We start from the raw sequence: 16,239 nt of genomic DNA on the forward strand, positions 1-16,239 counted from the left end.
GGTTATACTGGTTCGCGTTTTCTCGGTCGGATTGTTTTTTTTTTTTTTGTCAATCCCAGTCGGGTTATAAAGCCTTTAGCCTTTTTCTCGGCGGAAAAAATCAGCAAAAAAAGGAAAAACAATGATTTGTAATTTTTTCAAAATAAAAATCATAGTAATGGATATAAAATATTTTAAAGGTATATTTTATTGAGAAATTTCCTAGAATAGTTTTTTTTTTAAGTTTTTGTCACAAAAATAACTCTCAACGAATAAAATATTTTATTAACTAATGTAGACTTATAATTTAGAGTTAAGGGGTGGAGTTCTAGGGATAAAGTTTCAAATTTAAAAAAATAAAATTAAAATTTTCAAAATAAAAAAAAAGTTATTTAGATCATTTTTTTCTTGAAAATTATTTTGTGATAAAAACTTAAAAATAGCTATTTGAGAGAATTGCTTTATTTTATTTTATATAGGTTTATAACTTAAGTTTGGCTAAATATATCACTGATGAAGTTTGAACGAATCACTTAAGGTTATGACTTATGAGAGCTTTTACTTTGATAAATCTTGTAACATCACATGTGTATTATCATTCAGATTATTTAAATCAGTTAATGTCAATTTGTAGATAAAAATATTGCCTTGTTGATCACTGAATTGTACAAACTTTTGAGTTAATATTTTCGTCGTCCCAATTCGTATGTTTTGTCAACGGAGTTATGAGTAACAATGTTGGGTCATAGTGATTGGGCTCGCTAAAACCTTTTTCACTTTCTACTTCTATCTTGTGGACTTATTCTTTGCATTCGAATTATTACCCTAGTAAGCTCATCATCATCCTTTTCAACGCGCATCAGTAACTTTAAGAATGAAACTGAATCACGATTTTCTTCTCCTCCACACAATTTCTGTCCATATCGCACATATAATTCAAGAACACGTGTTTGAGGTGTTGCAAGTTCAACTCCACAACCCCGCTCCCATTAATGATGCTCTAAAGAGGTAACCATTACACTTCACTACAAACTCCAGTCGTTTAGCCTTTTCTATTTCGTGTATTTTAATTTTTATGGATTAAATAAATGACATTTTTTCACACACAGTTTGTAGTTCAATATCCGGATGAACACATCACATCGGTGGAGGGAAGCTACAACAAAGTGGGTCTATATGCCACGGAGGTGATCACATCCCTCGTCTTCAAGACTTCAAAGGGTAGAACGTCTCCAACGTTTGGGCCAAACTTGTTCGGAGTTGTGAACGGTGCGAAGTTTTTTTTGAGGACGATGGAAAGAAGATCGTTGGTTTTCATGGACGCTCGGGTGATGCTCTCGACGCTCTTGGAGTATACTTTGAAGTGGACTCTCTGACCACGTCGACCCCTCTTTACAAGCTGGAAGCCCAAGGTGGTGCGGAGGGGCAAGTTTGGGACGATGGTTCTTACGACGGCGTTAGGACGCTGCGTATTTGTCAAGATGATTGTCGTATCATTTATTTAGAGTTCGAGTACGTGAAACGTGGGAGGTCAGAGACACGTCACCATGGGGTGAAAGGAGAAACACTATCTGGAGGTATTTTTCTACTAGGTCTCATACATACACTACTGGCTCAAAAAAATCTCAAATTATAGGTCAGGTTAGATATAAACTCGATTTATAAGTGAACTAGTATAACAACAAGAACTTAGGTATACCAATCGTTGGTGATCTTTTCTTTCTGAAAAGCCATATGGTTTTTAGTTTTAGAAAGGGTGATTGTTATAACGACCCAATTTTCTTAGGTTTTTCATGAACCAACAAAAAAAGTTAGGCCATCTTTTCATATTTTCAATTGAGGATTATTTGTAGTAGTATGTATCAAGTTAGTTGTGATTACAACTTTCAAATAATATATAAGATCGGATTTTGATACTATATTGAATTAGATAGAATTTCAATCTAAAATAAATTGGCTATAAGCGTATTAGTATATCTCTTTTATATCTATATTATTAAAGTTGAAGTACACATTGGAATTGTTTGGCAATATGAATAGTAGTTAAAAAATAGTACTGTTTGGAAACATGGATAGCAGTAAATTAGAAAAAACAATAATGGGCTTATGCTACTAAAAAAAATTGAAAGTCCATTACATTATATTAAAAAGTAATGGATCTATGTTACTTGATATATATATATTCAAATCAAAATAATAATTTAAAATTAATTTATATCAAAAATTCATTAAAAAATATACATATATTCAAAATTTGATTTTTACTAACATATTTTCCAATAACTATTATAATTTTTTTAAATATATATAATAAAAATACAATACAAAATCCAATTTCAAACACCAACTTAAATTATGGTTTTATATTTCACATTAAGTTTTAAAATATAATATGTGATTATTTATATGATTGTACGTATAAAATATTATTAATTACAAGAAAACTTATTTGATGGTACGTATAAAATACGATTAGTTATATGATAACACATATTTTGTAACCTATGATAACACATATAGGATATATATAATAGTGATTAGGGGTGGACGTTCGGATTCGTTTTCGGGTCTTTTTGGGATTTCGTGTTCAGTTCAGATCTTTGAAGATTTGGTTCTGATTTGGATAACCATTTAAATAGGTTTGGTTTAAATATTTGGATAGAGAATTAATAATTATTTAAGTATTTTTAGAGTTTTGAGTATTTTTTTAACTATTTAAGATATTTACGTTTAATTATTTGTATATATTTTCAAGCATTTATGCGAACTTAAAAGTATCATATATATAAGTATATAAATCTATTTTGGATACCCAAAATAATTCGGTTCGGATCGGATTAGGTTTCAATTATTCAAATACCAAAATTTTAAATAATTCAGATATTTAATCAATTCTGGTTCGGATTTAGTACTACTTATTCGGATTAAGATCGGTTTGAATCTTCGAATTCAAGTTTTTTACTCAACCCTAAATAGTGACATAAGAAGCAAATATCATCATATTTTTTTAAAAAAAAATAGACCCGCACGGGCGTGCGGGTCAAAATCTAGTATTACTTAAACCCTTTCCAATTTCGGATGTGAGATGTCTCTAATATTATGAAATATATCCTTCAAACCTTTCAAACCGGTTCTCTATTCCTGAAGCTAGATCCATGTATTTGGTATTTTTTTGCAACACAATCTTCTTGCTTGTTGCAGTTTGTGATTGATTTCCCGAATGAATACATCCAATCGGTGGAAGCAACCTATGATAAACCGAAGCTATTTCGTAATACCGTCATTACCTCGATTAAGTTGGAAACATCAAAGGGTAGAACATCAATCTTTGGCTAGCTATGAGGTGGGCAAGAAGTTTATGCTAGTGAAAAATGGCTATAGTCTTGTCGGATTACATGGAAAGGAAGGTGAAGCTATTGATGCTCTTGGAGCTTATTTTGAAAACGTTCCTACTCCTACTCCTACTGCATCGATTCCGGGGATAGTAGATACATGGGATTATGGTGACTACGACGGTGTAAAGAAGATACAAATATGATTATATGACGAAGGTGTATCGTTTCTCAAGTTCGAATACATTAAAGGCAATGAACTGGTATCTGGTGATGGCCATGGGAAGATGACATCACTGGGAGCTGAATAGGTCAATTTTATAAAACAATAACAAGAGTTTTTGTTTCAGATACTTCCCTATATTATTTACACTTACTATCTTTGTTTATTTTTGAGCCTTTCCAGTTTGTGCTTGAGGATGGTGAATACCTCACGGCCGTGGAAGCCTCCTACATAGCTATGGCGGGCACACCATATCCAAAGGTGGCTTATCTTCGGTTCAAGACGAACAAACGAGAGTCAGCTCTGTTTGGAATTAATGGATGCCGGTGAGAAGGTCTTGCTAGGGGCGAAAGACAACAAGATCACCGGGTTCAAGGGACGATCTGCCAATTTTATTTACTTTCTTAAAATTTCTTCCATGCGTATCAGCATCGGCTAGTAAAATTACCAGCCAGTCGTGACGACTAAATTATCAAAAGTTTCATTTAAGAGATTGGTGTGTGTTCTTTTATGAATAAAAAAACTTTCATTAAGAGATTGGTGTGTGTTCTTTTATGTATTAAAAACTTTATATAAGAGACGGGTGTGTGTAATATCTTTATTTTCTGATATTATTGTTCCTTTGCGACCTTTAAAATGTAATTTGTCTTTCCAACTAATTCCTTTAATTTGAGTGTGTTCTTCTATTCATGAAAAGTTTATTATGGATGTTCATAATTGAAGTATGTTCTTCCTTTGCGACTTTTGCTTTCTCAATGTCGTCATTAAGTCATTCGAAACATAAAATGGAAGAATATCATTCTTTGGTTGTAAAGTTGGTAAGTTTTCTTTTGGAGTAAAATCTCATTTTTGGCATACTAAAATGCATTTGGAGAATATTAAGAGAATTGATTTAGTTATCTATGTAACTAATTTTAAAATTTTAGTTGTTCAGAAAGAAATATAAAATATAATAATCTGTTTTCATAACGACACAAGCAAAATAAATATTACGTTTTTTCTGTTTTTTTCTTTTGAATAACAAAAGAAATATTATCTTTCTAAATCTGAACAGTAAATCGAAGATTGTAGTGTTAAGGGAGTTGCATTATTGTTGTTGTTGTTACTATTTTGATGATTTTTTTAGCATTTTTATTGTGCTAAAAGTCTAAGACCATTTATATCTGCATTTGAGAAGCGATATGCTATTATATTTGACTCGTTATGGACTTATCTAAATCAATTATTGAATTTTGCGGTAGCCGTCTCTCGTGTTTCACGAGTTTAACAAATTATACTAATTAGAGATGATTGATGGAAACAAGACGACAAAATACAAAATAAATAAAATGGAACAAAACTTGTCTGCCAATGTCAATAAATACACACATTTTCATCACCTTCACTCAGATTCATCACTTTCATTCGCAATCAGAGCTCAAGAATTTACTGGTTACTATCTCTCTTCCCCTCTTTGGTTTTGAAGTAGATTATATAATATGTTTAACATTCTTTTGTAACTCAGACATATTTGATTATCCCTTTTACATTTTTTGTGAAGCCAGCAATTTTTTAGAAGTCATTCCAAAACAATTGTGAGAAGCTTTGTTTTGTTTCTGCAAATTAGAACTTTTTTTTTTTTTGAACAACAGTTGAATTATATAAGATAAAAGGTTCAGTACAAGATAGAACAATCACATAACAGAGCATTCTTCGCCAACGAATCAGCTCGAGAGTTACATAATCTTGAGACATGCGAAAAGAAGATGAAATCAAAAGGTGCAGATAGGAACTCGATATCCTTGCAAATTAGAACTATACATACAATATTTTAGGTTTGTAAACTTATGCTTTTAATCTCATTAGTTTTTTTTGTATATAATAGTACTTTTGTATTCATTTGCAAACATGAAACAAAGCCTCTCATTTTTATATGAAAGCTCTATTTCTGTTCTTGCTTGAGAGAGTGGGTATTTTAGTGTACGTGATGGGGTATCCGATCCAAACAGTAAGAAAGTAATATGTTTTCAGGTCGCTGCGTGGAGCTCTTGTGTTTGCATGATATTATAAAATATACATATATATCGCCATTGATTTTAATAAACCGATAATATATATATATCAAAAAGCATTTGATGAGTACCAATATATAGTGACATACATACTATTTTACTATCATTAAGTGTAAATTAATATGATGGATACGTAAAAGGAAAAAAAAATAGTACATTTTGTAATTTTATAGGATCTATGGCGTGGATGTACCGGAAGTTAGCAACATGCGGTGGTGAAGGAGGAAGTGAATGGGACGATGATGTATACGAAGGTGTACGAAAAGTATATGTTGGGCAAGATCTCTCACGTATTACCTACATCAAATTCGACTACGTGAAGGTCGACGGTGAAGTAGTAACACGTGAATATGGGACAGAAAGTCAACACCCTAAAGAGGTTCTCCATTGCCATTTAAAAAAAAAAAATCACATTCTTAATTTTTTTTTTTTTTTTGAAGATATCACATTCTTAATTTTACGTCAATAGTTTCATTTAGAGGTCAACTATACATTTTATTTCGTGTCTTTTTATATGTTGATCATCGAATAATTAAGTGATATCGTTTTCACGCATATAGTTTGAAGTTCAATATCCGGACGAACACATCATATCGGTGGAGGGAAGCTACAAGAAAGTGGGTCTATATGCCACGGACGTGATCACGTCTCTCGTCTTCAAGACCTCAAAGGGTAGAAAGTCTCCAATGTTTGGTCCAAACTTGCTCGGACTTGTGACCGGTACAAAGTTTGGTTTTGAGGATCAAGGAAAGAAGATCGTAGGGTTTCATGGACGGTCGGGTGATGCTCTCGACGCTCTTGGAGTTTACTTTGTGCATGACTCTCTCAGCACGTCGTTGTCTCCTCTTTATAAGCTGGATGCTCAAGGTGGTACAGAGGGACTTGTTTGGGATGATGGCTCTTACGATGCCGTTAAAACGCTGCGAATATGTCAAGATGATTGTCGTATTACTTATTTAGAGTTCGAGTACGAGAAAGCTGGGAAGTCGGAGATATTTCAACATGGGGTGAAAGGAGGAACACCATCCGAGGTAATTTCTATTAGTTCTTATACACGATTGGTTTCATTTAAAACCAGAAAAGTTTAAGTGCCAAGCACTTGGTGATTTAGTGATTCTGAGAGACTCATAGTCGCTAGTTCGAACTTATGGGAGATAAAATGTATACATTTGATAAGTTTGAAGTAAACTTTATATTATAATAGTTTTTCTCAATTTTATTCATTACCCGTAAAATTTATTTATAAAAGAATAATTTGTCTAACAAAATACTTATATTTATAGAATAGTAAAAAATTATACACAAATACTAAAATAATTACTACATGGAAATATATTCAAGACAATTTCATAATCTTTCCTAACATCCTTAAACATTTACTTTATTGAATTTTGATTCTAATTGCAGTTTATGCTTTGAATTTTTATTCTCCCAAACCCTTCTTGTTTGCAGTTTGTGCTTGATTACCCGGATGAATACATCAAAACGGTGGAAGCAACCTATGATAAGCCAAAACTTTTTCAAAATACCGTCATCACGTCACTTACCTTCCAAACATCAAAGGGTAGAACATCATTCTTTGGGTATAAAGTAGATAAGAAGTTTGTCCTTGAGCAAAAGGATCGTCGACTTGTTGGATTCCATGGGAAAGAAGGTGACGCTATTGATGCTCTAGGAGCATATTTTGCACCTATTCCTGCTCCAACACCTTTGATTCCAGCCAAGAAACTACCATCCGTAGGCGGCAACGGAGGAGTTACATGGGATGATGGTGTTTACGACGATGTAAAGAAAATATACGTAGGACAAGGTAACGATGGTGTATCCTTTGTCAAGTTTGAGTACATTAAAGGCACAAGTTTGGTTACTGGAGATGATCATGGGAAGATGACATTACTTGGAGCTGAAGAGGTCATTTTCATAGCCAAGCAAGATTTTTTTGTTTGGTTTCAGCTACTTCACTAGATTATTACACTTAAGTTTGTTGTTTTTGAGGATTTTCAGTTTGTTCTTGAGGATGGTGAATATCTCACGGCCTTGGTAGGCTACTACGATAAGATATTCGGAGTGGAGGAGCCAGTAATTATCTCACTTCAGTTCAAGACGAACAAAAGGGAGTCAAGTCAGTTTGGAATGGATTCCGGTGAGAAGTTCACTTTTGGGGAGAATGGCCACAAGATCGTCGGGTTCCATGGACAAGCTAGTGATGTTATCCACAGTGTTGGAGTCACTGTTGTACCCATCACTACCGAATGAAAAAAAGCTGGATATTATTAATAATAAAACCAGCCAGTCATGTGGGTTGAATAAAACTTTTAATAAGCTACTGTGTGTTCTCTTTATTTTGCCACGGTCGAAGTTATTTATTATATTCAGAAAAAATTGCAAGACGTTTTGTTTTGTTTCTTGAAACTAAATCTATATATATAATTTTACTTTCTAACCAGTTACATCAAGTTTTTTAAAAAATTTAATCTTCTAATAATTAATTACAAATCATCTTAGTGGGTGTTAGTGGGACTTAGATTTCTATAGAGTTTGTTGATTTTAAAAGTTGAGAGATCTGTTAAATTTGGAAAGAGATGTAGAGAATTTTGTATATTGTGAAAATCTATGAAAATAAAGTAATGTAATGATTCTAAGAATTCAAGGTAAACATGTAGTATTCTCAAAATCTTAATTTGTGAGTTAAAATGATAAGAATTCAACTCCCAATAACACTTACTTTAATAGATTTGTAGAATCATTAAAATCTAAACTTTTTGAATAACAAATGATTTTGTATAGAATTATAGAATCATCAAACCAATAACAATAGATTTTAATGAGAATATGCGAATCTATAAACCAATAACACTAGATTTAGACTCATTATAAATCTCATCCCCACTAACACCCCCTTACTTATGTAAACATTTACAAGGCCTGAACATGAACATCACTGAATATGTCAAGAAGAGAAGAGAATAATGTTTTGGAGAGACTGAAACTCTGAGCAGTTAGTGCATGAAATCTATGTGACAAGTTTGTTAATGCATTTTTAGTTCGCTATTAAACTTTAGTTAGTTTCATCGTTACTAGACCTATAAAACACTATATAAATACTAACCATCAGTTGATTACTCAATCAATATATGATTCCTGGACCATGTTGATGTTCTTAATCAAGTATCTCCAGCAAACTCCAAAATTGGTTCTATTCTTGTCTATCTATGTATTTAGAGTTCCTGCGACATAATATTTTTTTTGTTTATTGTTGCCGTTTTTGCTTGATTTCTCAGACGAATACAATCGGTGCACACAACCTATGATAAGTAAAATTAAGTCTTTTCATAATAATGTCATTACCTCCCATAAGTTGGAAACATATAAAACATCAATTTTTGATTATGACGTGAGTAAAAAGTATATGTTAGATAAAATGGTTCTAAGCTTGTCATTTGTCTAAAGTACATTAAAGACATAAATTTGATATTTTGGACCATGGGAATATGATATTACTCGAGTTTCATGGACAAGCCAGTGATGTTGTTAATGTATGGAGATTTGGTGTCAATGTCGTGTGCATGAATCACACCACAACCACTGAGTAAAAGACTTGTATCACATTAATAAAATCAATCAATCATGTGGACAAAATGAATCTTGGCCTTTATTAATAATCTTGTTTACGGAGAAACTTTGAGCAACTAAGTTTTAGTGCTCAATTTACAGTTTGAAAAATGTATTCATAACTAATGATAAACTCATTAGTAATATCATATTTTACACTAGAATGAAGTGTAAAATAGAGTAGAGTTTGACCCTTTTTTTAATTTCAAATTGCATTTTGAAAAAATAAAATAGAAATGGAAATGCTCTAATAGCGAACAATAAATGTTCAGATTCCACAAAACATTATTCTCTTCTTTAAATATTGCATGATGTTCATGTCTTGTAAATGTTTAGACAAGTAAGGTTATATATAGTTAATTATTAGATGATAAGATTAATGGAACTTGATGTAATAGTTAGAAAAGTAAAATTGTATATATATATATATATATATATATATATATATATATATATATATATATAGATATAGTTTCAAGAAACACAACAAGACATCTTATAATTCTGTTCGGAATATAATAAATTACAACCGGTTTACAGAAGGAAATAACAAAGCTAATAAAACTGATCTTTATCACCTCATAAATAATCTAGGAATCTACCATTGAAATAATTGAAGAGATAATCCAGCTTATTTCCAATAATAGTTTGACATATCAAAATCTAACAATTGAAAAAGTGTTAGTGCTCAAATTTTTTTACATGACATATCATGTAATACATCACTTTTATATGTTGTTCAAAAAAAAAAAAGTAGAGATGAGATTCAGTTTGAAGAAAAATAAACAACAAATTTTTTTGTGTATGCTTATAAGAACTTATATATACTAATTATTAATTTATAATTTTAGTGAGATCATATATTTACCTAAATTCTTAAATATATTATTACCTTATCAAATTCAGTCATATTTTATATCAGCTCAACTTGGAACATGAAAAATTTATTAATTTATCGTATTTATTCGTCAAGTATTAATTTATAGAGTCTTTATATATCTTCCGCAAACCTCCACAACCGGTTCTATTCTTGTATCTAGATCCATGTATTTAAATTTCTTGCATCATAATATTTTTGCTTCGTGTTACCGTTTGTGCTTGATTTCTCGGATGCATACACATCAACTGATGGACATAACCTATGATAATCGAAGCTTTTTCATAGTATGTCATTACCTCGCATAACTTGGAAACATCTAGAATATCAATCTTTGGTTATGACGTGGGTAAGATGTTTGTGCTAGAGTAAAATGGTTGTGGGCTTGTCGTTTGTCAAGTTCAAGTACATTAAAGACACAAAGTTGATATCATGGACCATGGGAAGAAGACATTACTCGAGTTCCATGGACAAGCTAGTGATGTTGTTCACATTTGGAGATTTGGGGTCAATGTCGTGTGCATGATTATCACCACAATCATCGAATGAAAGCATTCTATCACATTAATAAAACCAACCAATCATGTGGACAGAATGAAACTTTCATTAAGATTGGTGTACTCTTCTACTTTCAACGAGTTTCTTTGGAATAGTTAATGCTTTGGTGGTCCATTTATTCTAAACTAATTATTCCCTCTTACTTTGCAGCCATACATTTCTTATTTCTCCTATCAATTTTAAATTAATATGATTCTATGAAAAGTAAAATCCACGTGCCTATTAATTTCATTTAATTCTATGATCAGTTTTAGTTGTTTGGTTAGTTGAATAAGAAAGAAATACTACCATTTATCAACAAAATCCACCAAGACTTATTACCACTTTTGCTACATTTTTACTATAACATTTTTCATTGCATTTTATTTGTTATCTTTAGAAAAACATCGTACTATTGAAAAACTAAAAGACTAAAACAGCTGTGCAAGCCCACAGAATAATTTTATATATTTTAATGTTATAATTACACTTTTTCTCTATTTAATTATCAATTTTAATGTAGAAAAAAATGCAGAAACCCAAATAATATTGAGTGCTTGATAACCAAACAACTAACACAATTGGGCCCACGATAAGAAAAGCCAAGCGGGCCGCTCCTCTGGAAAGGCTTTATCAAAGCAAATTCCACAAGTACCCTTTAAGGATAACCCTAATTCCGGAGAAAGCCATTTGTTTTGTCGTCACCCTGTCTTAATCGAATCTCTGTTACAAGAGTGTGTTATACGTACTAGTTAACGATACGTAAACTAACGCCGTCAGGAAAAAACCTCGATTACCCTTTCGGAATTTTCATCGTTTCTTTTATTCAGTTTCCCTCCATCTTCTGAGAAGATTCTTCTCGATACTCGTTCCGGAAGGATCACTCTGCTTATGGTATAACTTCATAACTTCATAACTTCATGGATTGTCTCCTTTCGATAGTTTTTGTTTATTTTTTTGTTTTCAATCTTCTTCAGTTTCTCCGCCGTTTGGTCTCTCAAAGTTCGATAAATTCTTGAAAAGATGTTCGGTTTTGGTACGTCTCTCTAGGGTTTTATTTTAGTAGGTGAATTGTTGTAAGGGTGTTTTGGTCTTTTTAGCTTTGAGTTGTAACAGCAACTCGATGTTTACGGATCTGTCAGAAACTCTCTGACAATTTCGTTATTTAAAAAAAGTCTGTGTTCGATCTTGATCTTGATCCTGGTTCTATTTTTAACCTATTATCTCATCAGTCAAAAGCTAAAAATGATGGTTGAATCATTCTCTTCGAGAAGCAAGCAAAGCAAGCAAGTAGTTTAAGTAGGTTTCACTTTGCAACACTCTTCTCTGCTCTGTTCTGTTTCATGAATACTATCTCTTTTACTCCTTTCCATGTAGCAATCAAATTAGTATCACTTTCAATGACCTGTTTGTGCCATTTGCCTTTTAATTTTTTTTCTTACTCTTTTGTTTGTATTAATCCTCTTCTTTTTCATTAACATATAGTTTTTGATTCCAGCTTGCCTTGTTTAATACTGGGAGATGAAGAAGCTTTTCTTTTTCAAATCGTCATCTGGTAATTGCAACGATAAACAAACTCGCCGGGGAAAAGAATCAGAAGCTACTCCAAAGGGTGTTGCCATAAAGTCTCAGAGTGGTCAGGCTCTTAGAAGAAGTCATTCGTTTTCTTCCGCAGCTTTTCTCCTTGATGGAACTTCCTCAAATGATCCAACCGCTACAAGACAAAGAAACCACCAATCATCTCGGTATGTTTTTTTTTTTTTTTGCTTCTTGTCTTACTCTTCTTTTGTGAAATTATTTGTCAAGTCCGATATTCAAGAAATCGATAGGCGGTAATTAGGCCCTTTATATGAGATTATTGATTAGGCAGGAGTCTAGACCGATTTTTTTTCAGTACCTAATCTGATTAGGCGCACCTAAACTGATTTTTAGAACACTAATTAAATGTATTGGTGACTTTTTTATTTATTAACTTGATTCTAGTTTCAGATGTTTTACACCAGAGAGCCAATGCAAAAAACCAGACCAAACTCACAAGTACAAAGTACATGACTCATCTGGAACTTTATCAACATGTTCTAGTAACGTCTCAAGCCAAGTCTTGGACCGTTTCATAGATGGAGAAGAGCATCATCACATTAAGCAAAAGAGCGGTTCTTCACTAAGCAACCACTCATGTAGCACCATCAGAGCAAAGAAGCATCCTCCTCGAGCTCAAATCCATTCACCAACAATATCAGACATTGTCAAAGAGAGACGACACTCTGATAACAACCGTATAAACGACGCGTCAGCACGGTCCCTTGCAAGAAGCGTCATGGAAAGACTCTCCCACACTCACGGCAAGTCAAAGGCCCTGAGCTACGGGTCACAAGACTTGGACGTTTTCGCCAATCTCCTCCCACTTGCTGAACACATAAAGAACGGTTATTACAAGGATGACCACGTGGAGGAGGAGGAGGTGTTCTCGCACGGTAAGAACTCCGAGCTAGAGAAGAAGTACAAAGAAGCTGAGAAGAGAGTGAAGATGCTTTCTCAAGAACTAAACGAGGAGAAGTGTGACTTTGAGGAGAGAGTAGGGTTAGCTTTCGAAGTCTTGAGTCTCTTGAGATCACAGATAGACGAGAGAGCTTTAGCTAAAGAAGAGATCAAACGTGTTAAGACTGATGCAGAGTTGCATATAAAGAGACTAGAGAAGGAGAAGAGCGAGTTAGAGTTTGGTTTGGAGAAAGAGATTGATAGAAGATCGATAGAGTGGAGTTCAAAGCTAGAGAGCTTTCAGATAGAGGAGAAGAGGCTGAGAGAGCGCGTGAGAGAGCTCGCCGAGCATAACGTCTCCCTCCAGAGAGAAGTATCGACGTTTCACGAGAAGGAAACCGAGCGGATGGATATGATTAGAGAGATGGACGAGAAGGTTAACGAGCTGAGTGAAAGAGAAGAGGAGACGAGACAAGAGAATGTGTATTTAATGCAAAACCTCTCTAAGTTACAAGAGAGTTACGGTGAAGCGAGGGAAGATCTTGATTGTGTGAGAAGAATGTTTGAAGAGAAAGACAAGGAGTGCAAAGAGTTGAACAAGTCTGTAACGAGGCTTGTGAGAACGTGCAGAGAACAGGAGAAGACTATTCAAGGACTTAGAGATGGTTTCTCCGAGAAGCAACCGTTGGAGAAGTTTCAGACAGAACAGATAAGATTGTCAGGGGTTGAGTTCTCGCTTAGGAAAGAGTTGGAGTCGATGAAGCTTGAAGCCGAGACTCTTCGTATAGAGAATACTTGTTTGCGGAGTCGAGTAAAAGGCCAAGAAGGTGACGCTATGGCGACCTTGAAGCTGGATAACGAGATGAAGATGCGTGTGTGTCTCTTGCAAGACCAAGGAGTCTCGATGTTGAGTGAGAGCATGCAGGTGTGTTACAAGCTATTGAAGTTCATCAAAGAGAAGGTATCTCAGGACATGCGTGATGGAATGAGTGAGCAGTTTTTGATTGAATCTGAGATGAATGTTCATGGAATAAGGCGGGGGACTGAAGATTTGAAGAGAAGTTTGCAGACAGTCACCAGCTTACTGCTTGAGAAAGGCAATGAGATTGCATCAAACTCAGAATCACCTGATAGGCCTAGTGAGCCAAACAACCAATCTGTGGAGGTGAGTTTGTCCAAAATCTCTTTTTAATATTCATTTTAATTAAAAAAAAAAGGGTCTGGCCCCGAAACAATTTTCTTAAAATCTTATTTATACGATTCAAATCGGTTTAAATTATTCTAAATCGGTTTAAATATATTATATTTAGTAATAATTTTAGTATAAATCCACAAATTTGTCTATTTTTTTTTTGTATATCTAATATAACTAAATCCAAAACTAAAATATCTTATACATATGTAAAATATATATAAAATAAATTAATATTTCGTTAAAGGACTCGTTTGTCCTCTACAAATTGCTTAGTTACCGCCTAACGATTTCTTAAACATTGATTTTAACACAAGTTTATTACATGTTTTATATGTGCTAAGTGTTTCACCTTTGTCTGATTTTAGAAACTTTTGAGAGCTGAACTCAAAGCAGAGAGTCTAATCACGTGTTTGTTAAGAGAGAAACTGTATTCCAAGGAACAAGAGATCGAGCAGCTTCATGCAGAAGTCGCCGTAGGAGTAAGGGGTAACGAAGTTCTAAGAGGTGAAATCCAAAACGTCTTAGATAACCTTTCAGTAAACACCCACCAATTAAAAGACCTCAAGCTTCAGGTATGTCAGATTTTTACTTTGTTTTGTTGCTCATGAGGGATCACATGACTCATGTATGATGATTTTGACATTAGATTGTGAAGAAGGATGAGACCGTGAACAGGCTTGAAACCAATCTACAAGAAGCTGCAAAACAGTTTGCTAGTATGAAAGTTAACTTACCGAGAGTGATGGAGGAAAGAGAGCAGATGTGTAAGGAAGTGAACGAGTGCAGAAAAAGAAACATGGAGTTGGAGTCAGACAAGGAGATGCTGAAGAAGGAGGTGGAGAGATTGGAAGAGGAGACACTTTACAAGGAAGGTCAGATCACGATACTTAAAGACACGCTTGGAAGCAAGCATTTTGATCTTCTGTCTGGTACTGACTTCTCATATAACGATTTCTTAGTCCAACAAGACTAGAATAAAAATGTACAGGCGTATGCTTCTCCTCATGCTCTTGTTTCTGTCTTTAGGGGATTGTAGGTTTGATAGATGTTGTTCTGTCTTTTAGTCTTTTTTAGATTTGTATTTTTTCACAAAGTTTCTGATTTGTACTTGGATGGCTAAATAAAATTCACCATTTATGAACGAACAGAGTGGTTTGGTAAGGTTTTTAAAGCAAGACTATTGCACCATGATGATTAAGTTTTTGAACTGTACTTGGATGGTAAGATGAACTACCATTTCAGTAGTATTTTCCATATCTTCCTTATATAAACAACTAGAGACCAAACCGATAGTAGTCAACACCGGAAGCTACGAGCCATCAAAAGAAGAACAGCGTTTTAAAAAAAAGTACATAGCCGAATAACCGAGATATGAAAAGTGCATAAGTGGGCTGCCCATAGGAAGGGTGCTCGGATCACCAACCTAGAGAACAAAACGGAACTCTGAAAACTAAGTTTGCTGAGAATAAAACAAATAACTGAAACAACATAGAACTTAAGGAAAAGAGAGGCTAGTTGTGTTAATCTTCATCAGCTCGGCTGAAGTCATGAGTCAGGTAATCAACTCCCTGGAAGAAAGTTGGCTGTCCTACCTGACCAAGCAATGCATTCTTATGAATATTGACCCATTCCTCCAGCTTTCCTGAATCCACATGATTAGTCTCAGTAATCCCTTTGAGCTTGGCAGCAATGGCAGCCAACTTTGGAAAATTTGCTCTCATCACCACCTGGGTCTCATGAGGTGGGTGCAGAATCGTGAAAAACTGTGGCATATTGCTATTCAGGACTGCTCTCACCGCTTTCTCAACGTTCAGAATCTCCGCTCCCAGTTCTGGTACAATAAGAAGAGGTGACCTTGTGACCAGCAGTGTTTCGATGACGATGTAGAGAGTGGTCATCTCATGCCAGCTTAGGATGCCGCACACATGTGAGCAAACACCACCCAACGGTGAGGT

At 34.1% G+C, this 16,239-nt stretch overlaps 2 protein-coding genes and 1 pseudogene across 8 annotated transcripts; all 3 read left to right on the forward strand.

The window, feature by feature from the left end:
* The first annotated feature begins 177 nt into the window (after nucleotides 1–177).
* Nucleotides 178–3,864, forward strand: LOC117134105 (annotated as a pseudogene).
* A 1,016-nt stretch (nucleotides 3,865–4,880) lies between these two features.
* Nucleotides 4,881–7,990, forward strand: LOC103867053 (jacalin-related lectin 22). Of its 2 annotated transcripts, XM_009145079.3 has the most exons (5): nucleotides 4,881–4,965; nucleotides 5,759–5,964; nucleotides 6,146–6,616; nucleotides 7,038–7,496; nucleotides 7,590–7,990. In XM_009145079.3, the coding sequence occupies exons 2-5, from the start codon at nucleotides 5,764–5,766 to the stop codon at nucleotides 7,839–7,841; spliced, it is 1,383 nt and encodes a 460-aa protein (XP_009143327.1). In that variant the 5' UTR covers nucleotides 4,881–4,965; nucleotides 5,759–5,763; the 3' UTR covers nucleotides 7,842–7,990. The 2 variants fall into 2 exon arrangements, with proteins under 2 accessions (XP_009143327.1, XP_033148761.1); XM_033292870.1 differs by lacking the exon at nucleotides 4,881–4,965 and having other exon boundaries at nucleotides 5,337–5,964.
* A 1,735-nt stretch (nucleotides 7,991–9,725) lies between these two features.
* On the forward strand, nucleotides 9,726–15,456 carry LOC103867055 (interaptin). 6 transcript variants are annotated; one of them, XM_033292865.1, is made up of 5 exons: nucleotides 9,726–11,647; nucleotides 12,110–12,356; nucleotides 12,595–14,254; nucleotides 14,650–14,856; nucleotides 14,931–15,456. In XM_033292865.1, the coding sequence occupies exons 2-5, from the start codon at nucleotides 12,133–12,135 to the stop codon at nucleotides 15,255–15,257; spliced, it is 2,418 nt and encodes an 805-aa protein (XP_033148756.1). In that variant the 5' UTR covers nucleotides 9,726–11,647; nucleotides 12,110–12,132; the 3' UTR covers nucleotides 15,258–15,456. The 6 variants fall into 6 exon arrangements, with proteins under 6 accessions (XP_033148756.1, XP_033148755.1, XP_033148759.1 ...); XM_033292864.1 differs by having other exon boundaries at nucleotides 9,727–11,505; XM_033292868.1 differs by having other exon boundaries at nucleotides 9,733–11,647; nucleotides 12,601–14,254.
* The last annotated feature ends 783 nt before the right edge of the window (nucleotides 15,457–16,239 follow it).

This window comes from Brassica rapa, chromosome A05 (assembly GCF_000309985.2).
Source record: "Brassica rapa cultivar Chiifu-401-42 chromosome A05, CAAS_Brap_v3.01, whole genome shotgun sequence".
Classification (NCBI taxonomy): Eukaryota; Viridiplantae; Streptophyta; class Magnoliopsida; order Brassicales; family Brassicaceae; genus Brassica; species Brassica rapa.

What these genes read in the sequence shown, in the direction of transcription:
- LOC103867055 (XM_033292865.1), top strand. Translation starts at nt 12,133, where the DNA reads ATGAAGAAGCTTTTCTTTTTCAAATCGTCATCTGGTAATTGCAACGAT. An exon ending in AGAAACCACCAATCATCTCG is followed by an intron (nt 12,357 to 12,594) that starts GTATGTTTTTTT and finishes ACTTGATTCTAG; the next exon opens with TTTCAGATGTTTTACACCAG. An exon ending in TAAAAGACCTCAAGCTTCAG is followed by an intron (nt 14,857 to 14,930) that starts GTATGTCAGATT and finishes TTTTGACATTAG; the next exon opens with ATTGTGAAGAAGGATGAGAC.
- LOC103867053 (XM_009145079.3), top strand. Translation starts at nt 5,764, where the DNA reads ATGGCGTGGATGTACCGGAAGTTAGCAACATGCGGTGGTGAAGGAGGA. An exon ending in AAGGAGGAACACCATCCGAG is followed by an intron (nt 6,617 to 7,037) that starts GTAATTTCTATT and finishes TCTTGTTTGCAG; the next exon opens with TTTGTGCTTGATTACCCGGA. An exon ending in CATTACTTGGAGCTGAAGAG is followed by an intron (nt 7,497 to 7,589) that starts GTCATTTTCATA and finishes GAGGATTTTCAG; the next exon opens with TTTGTTCTTGAGGATGGTGA.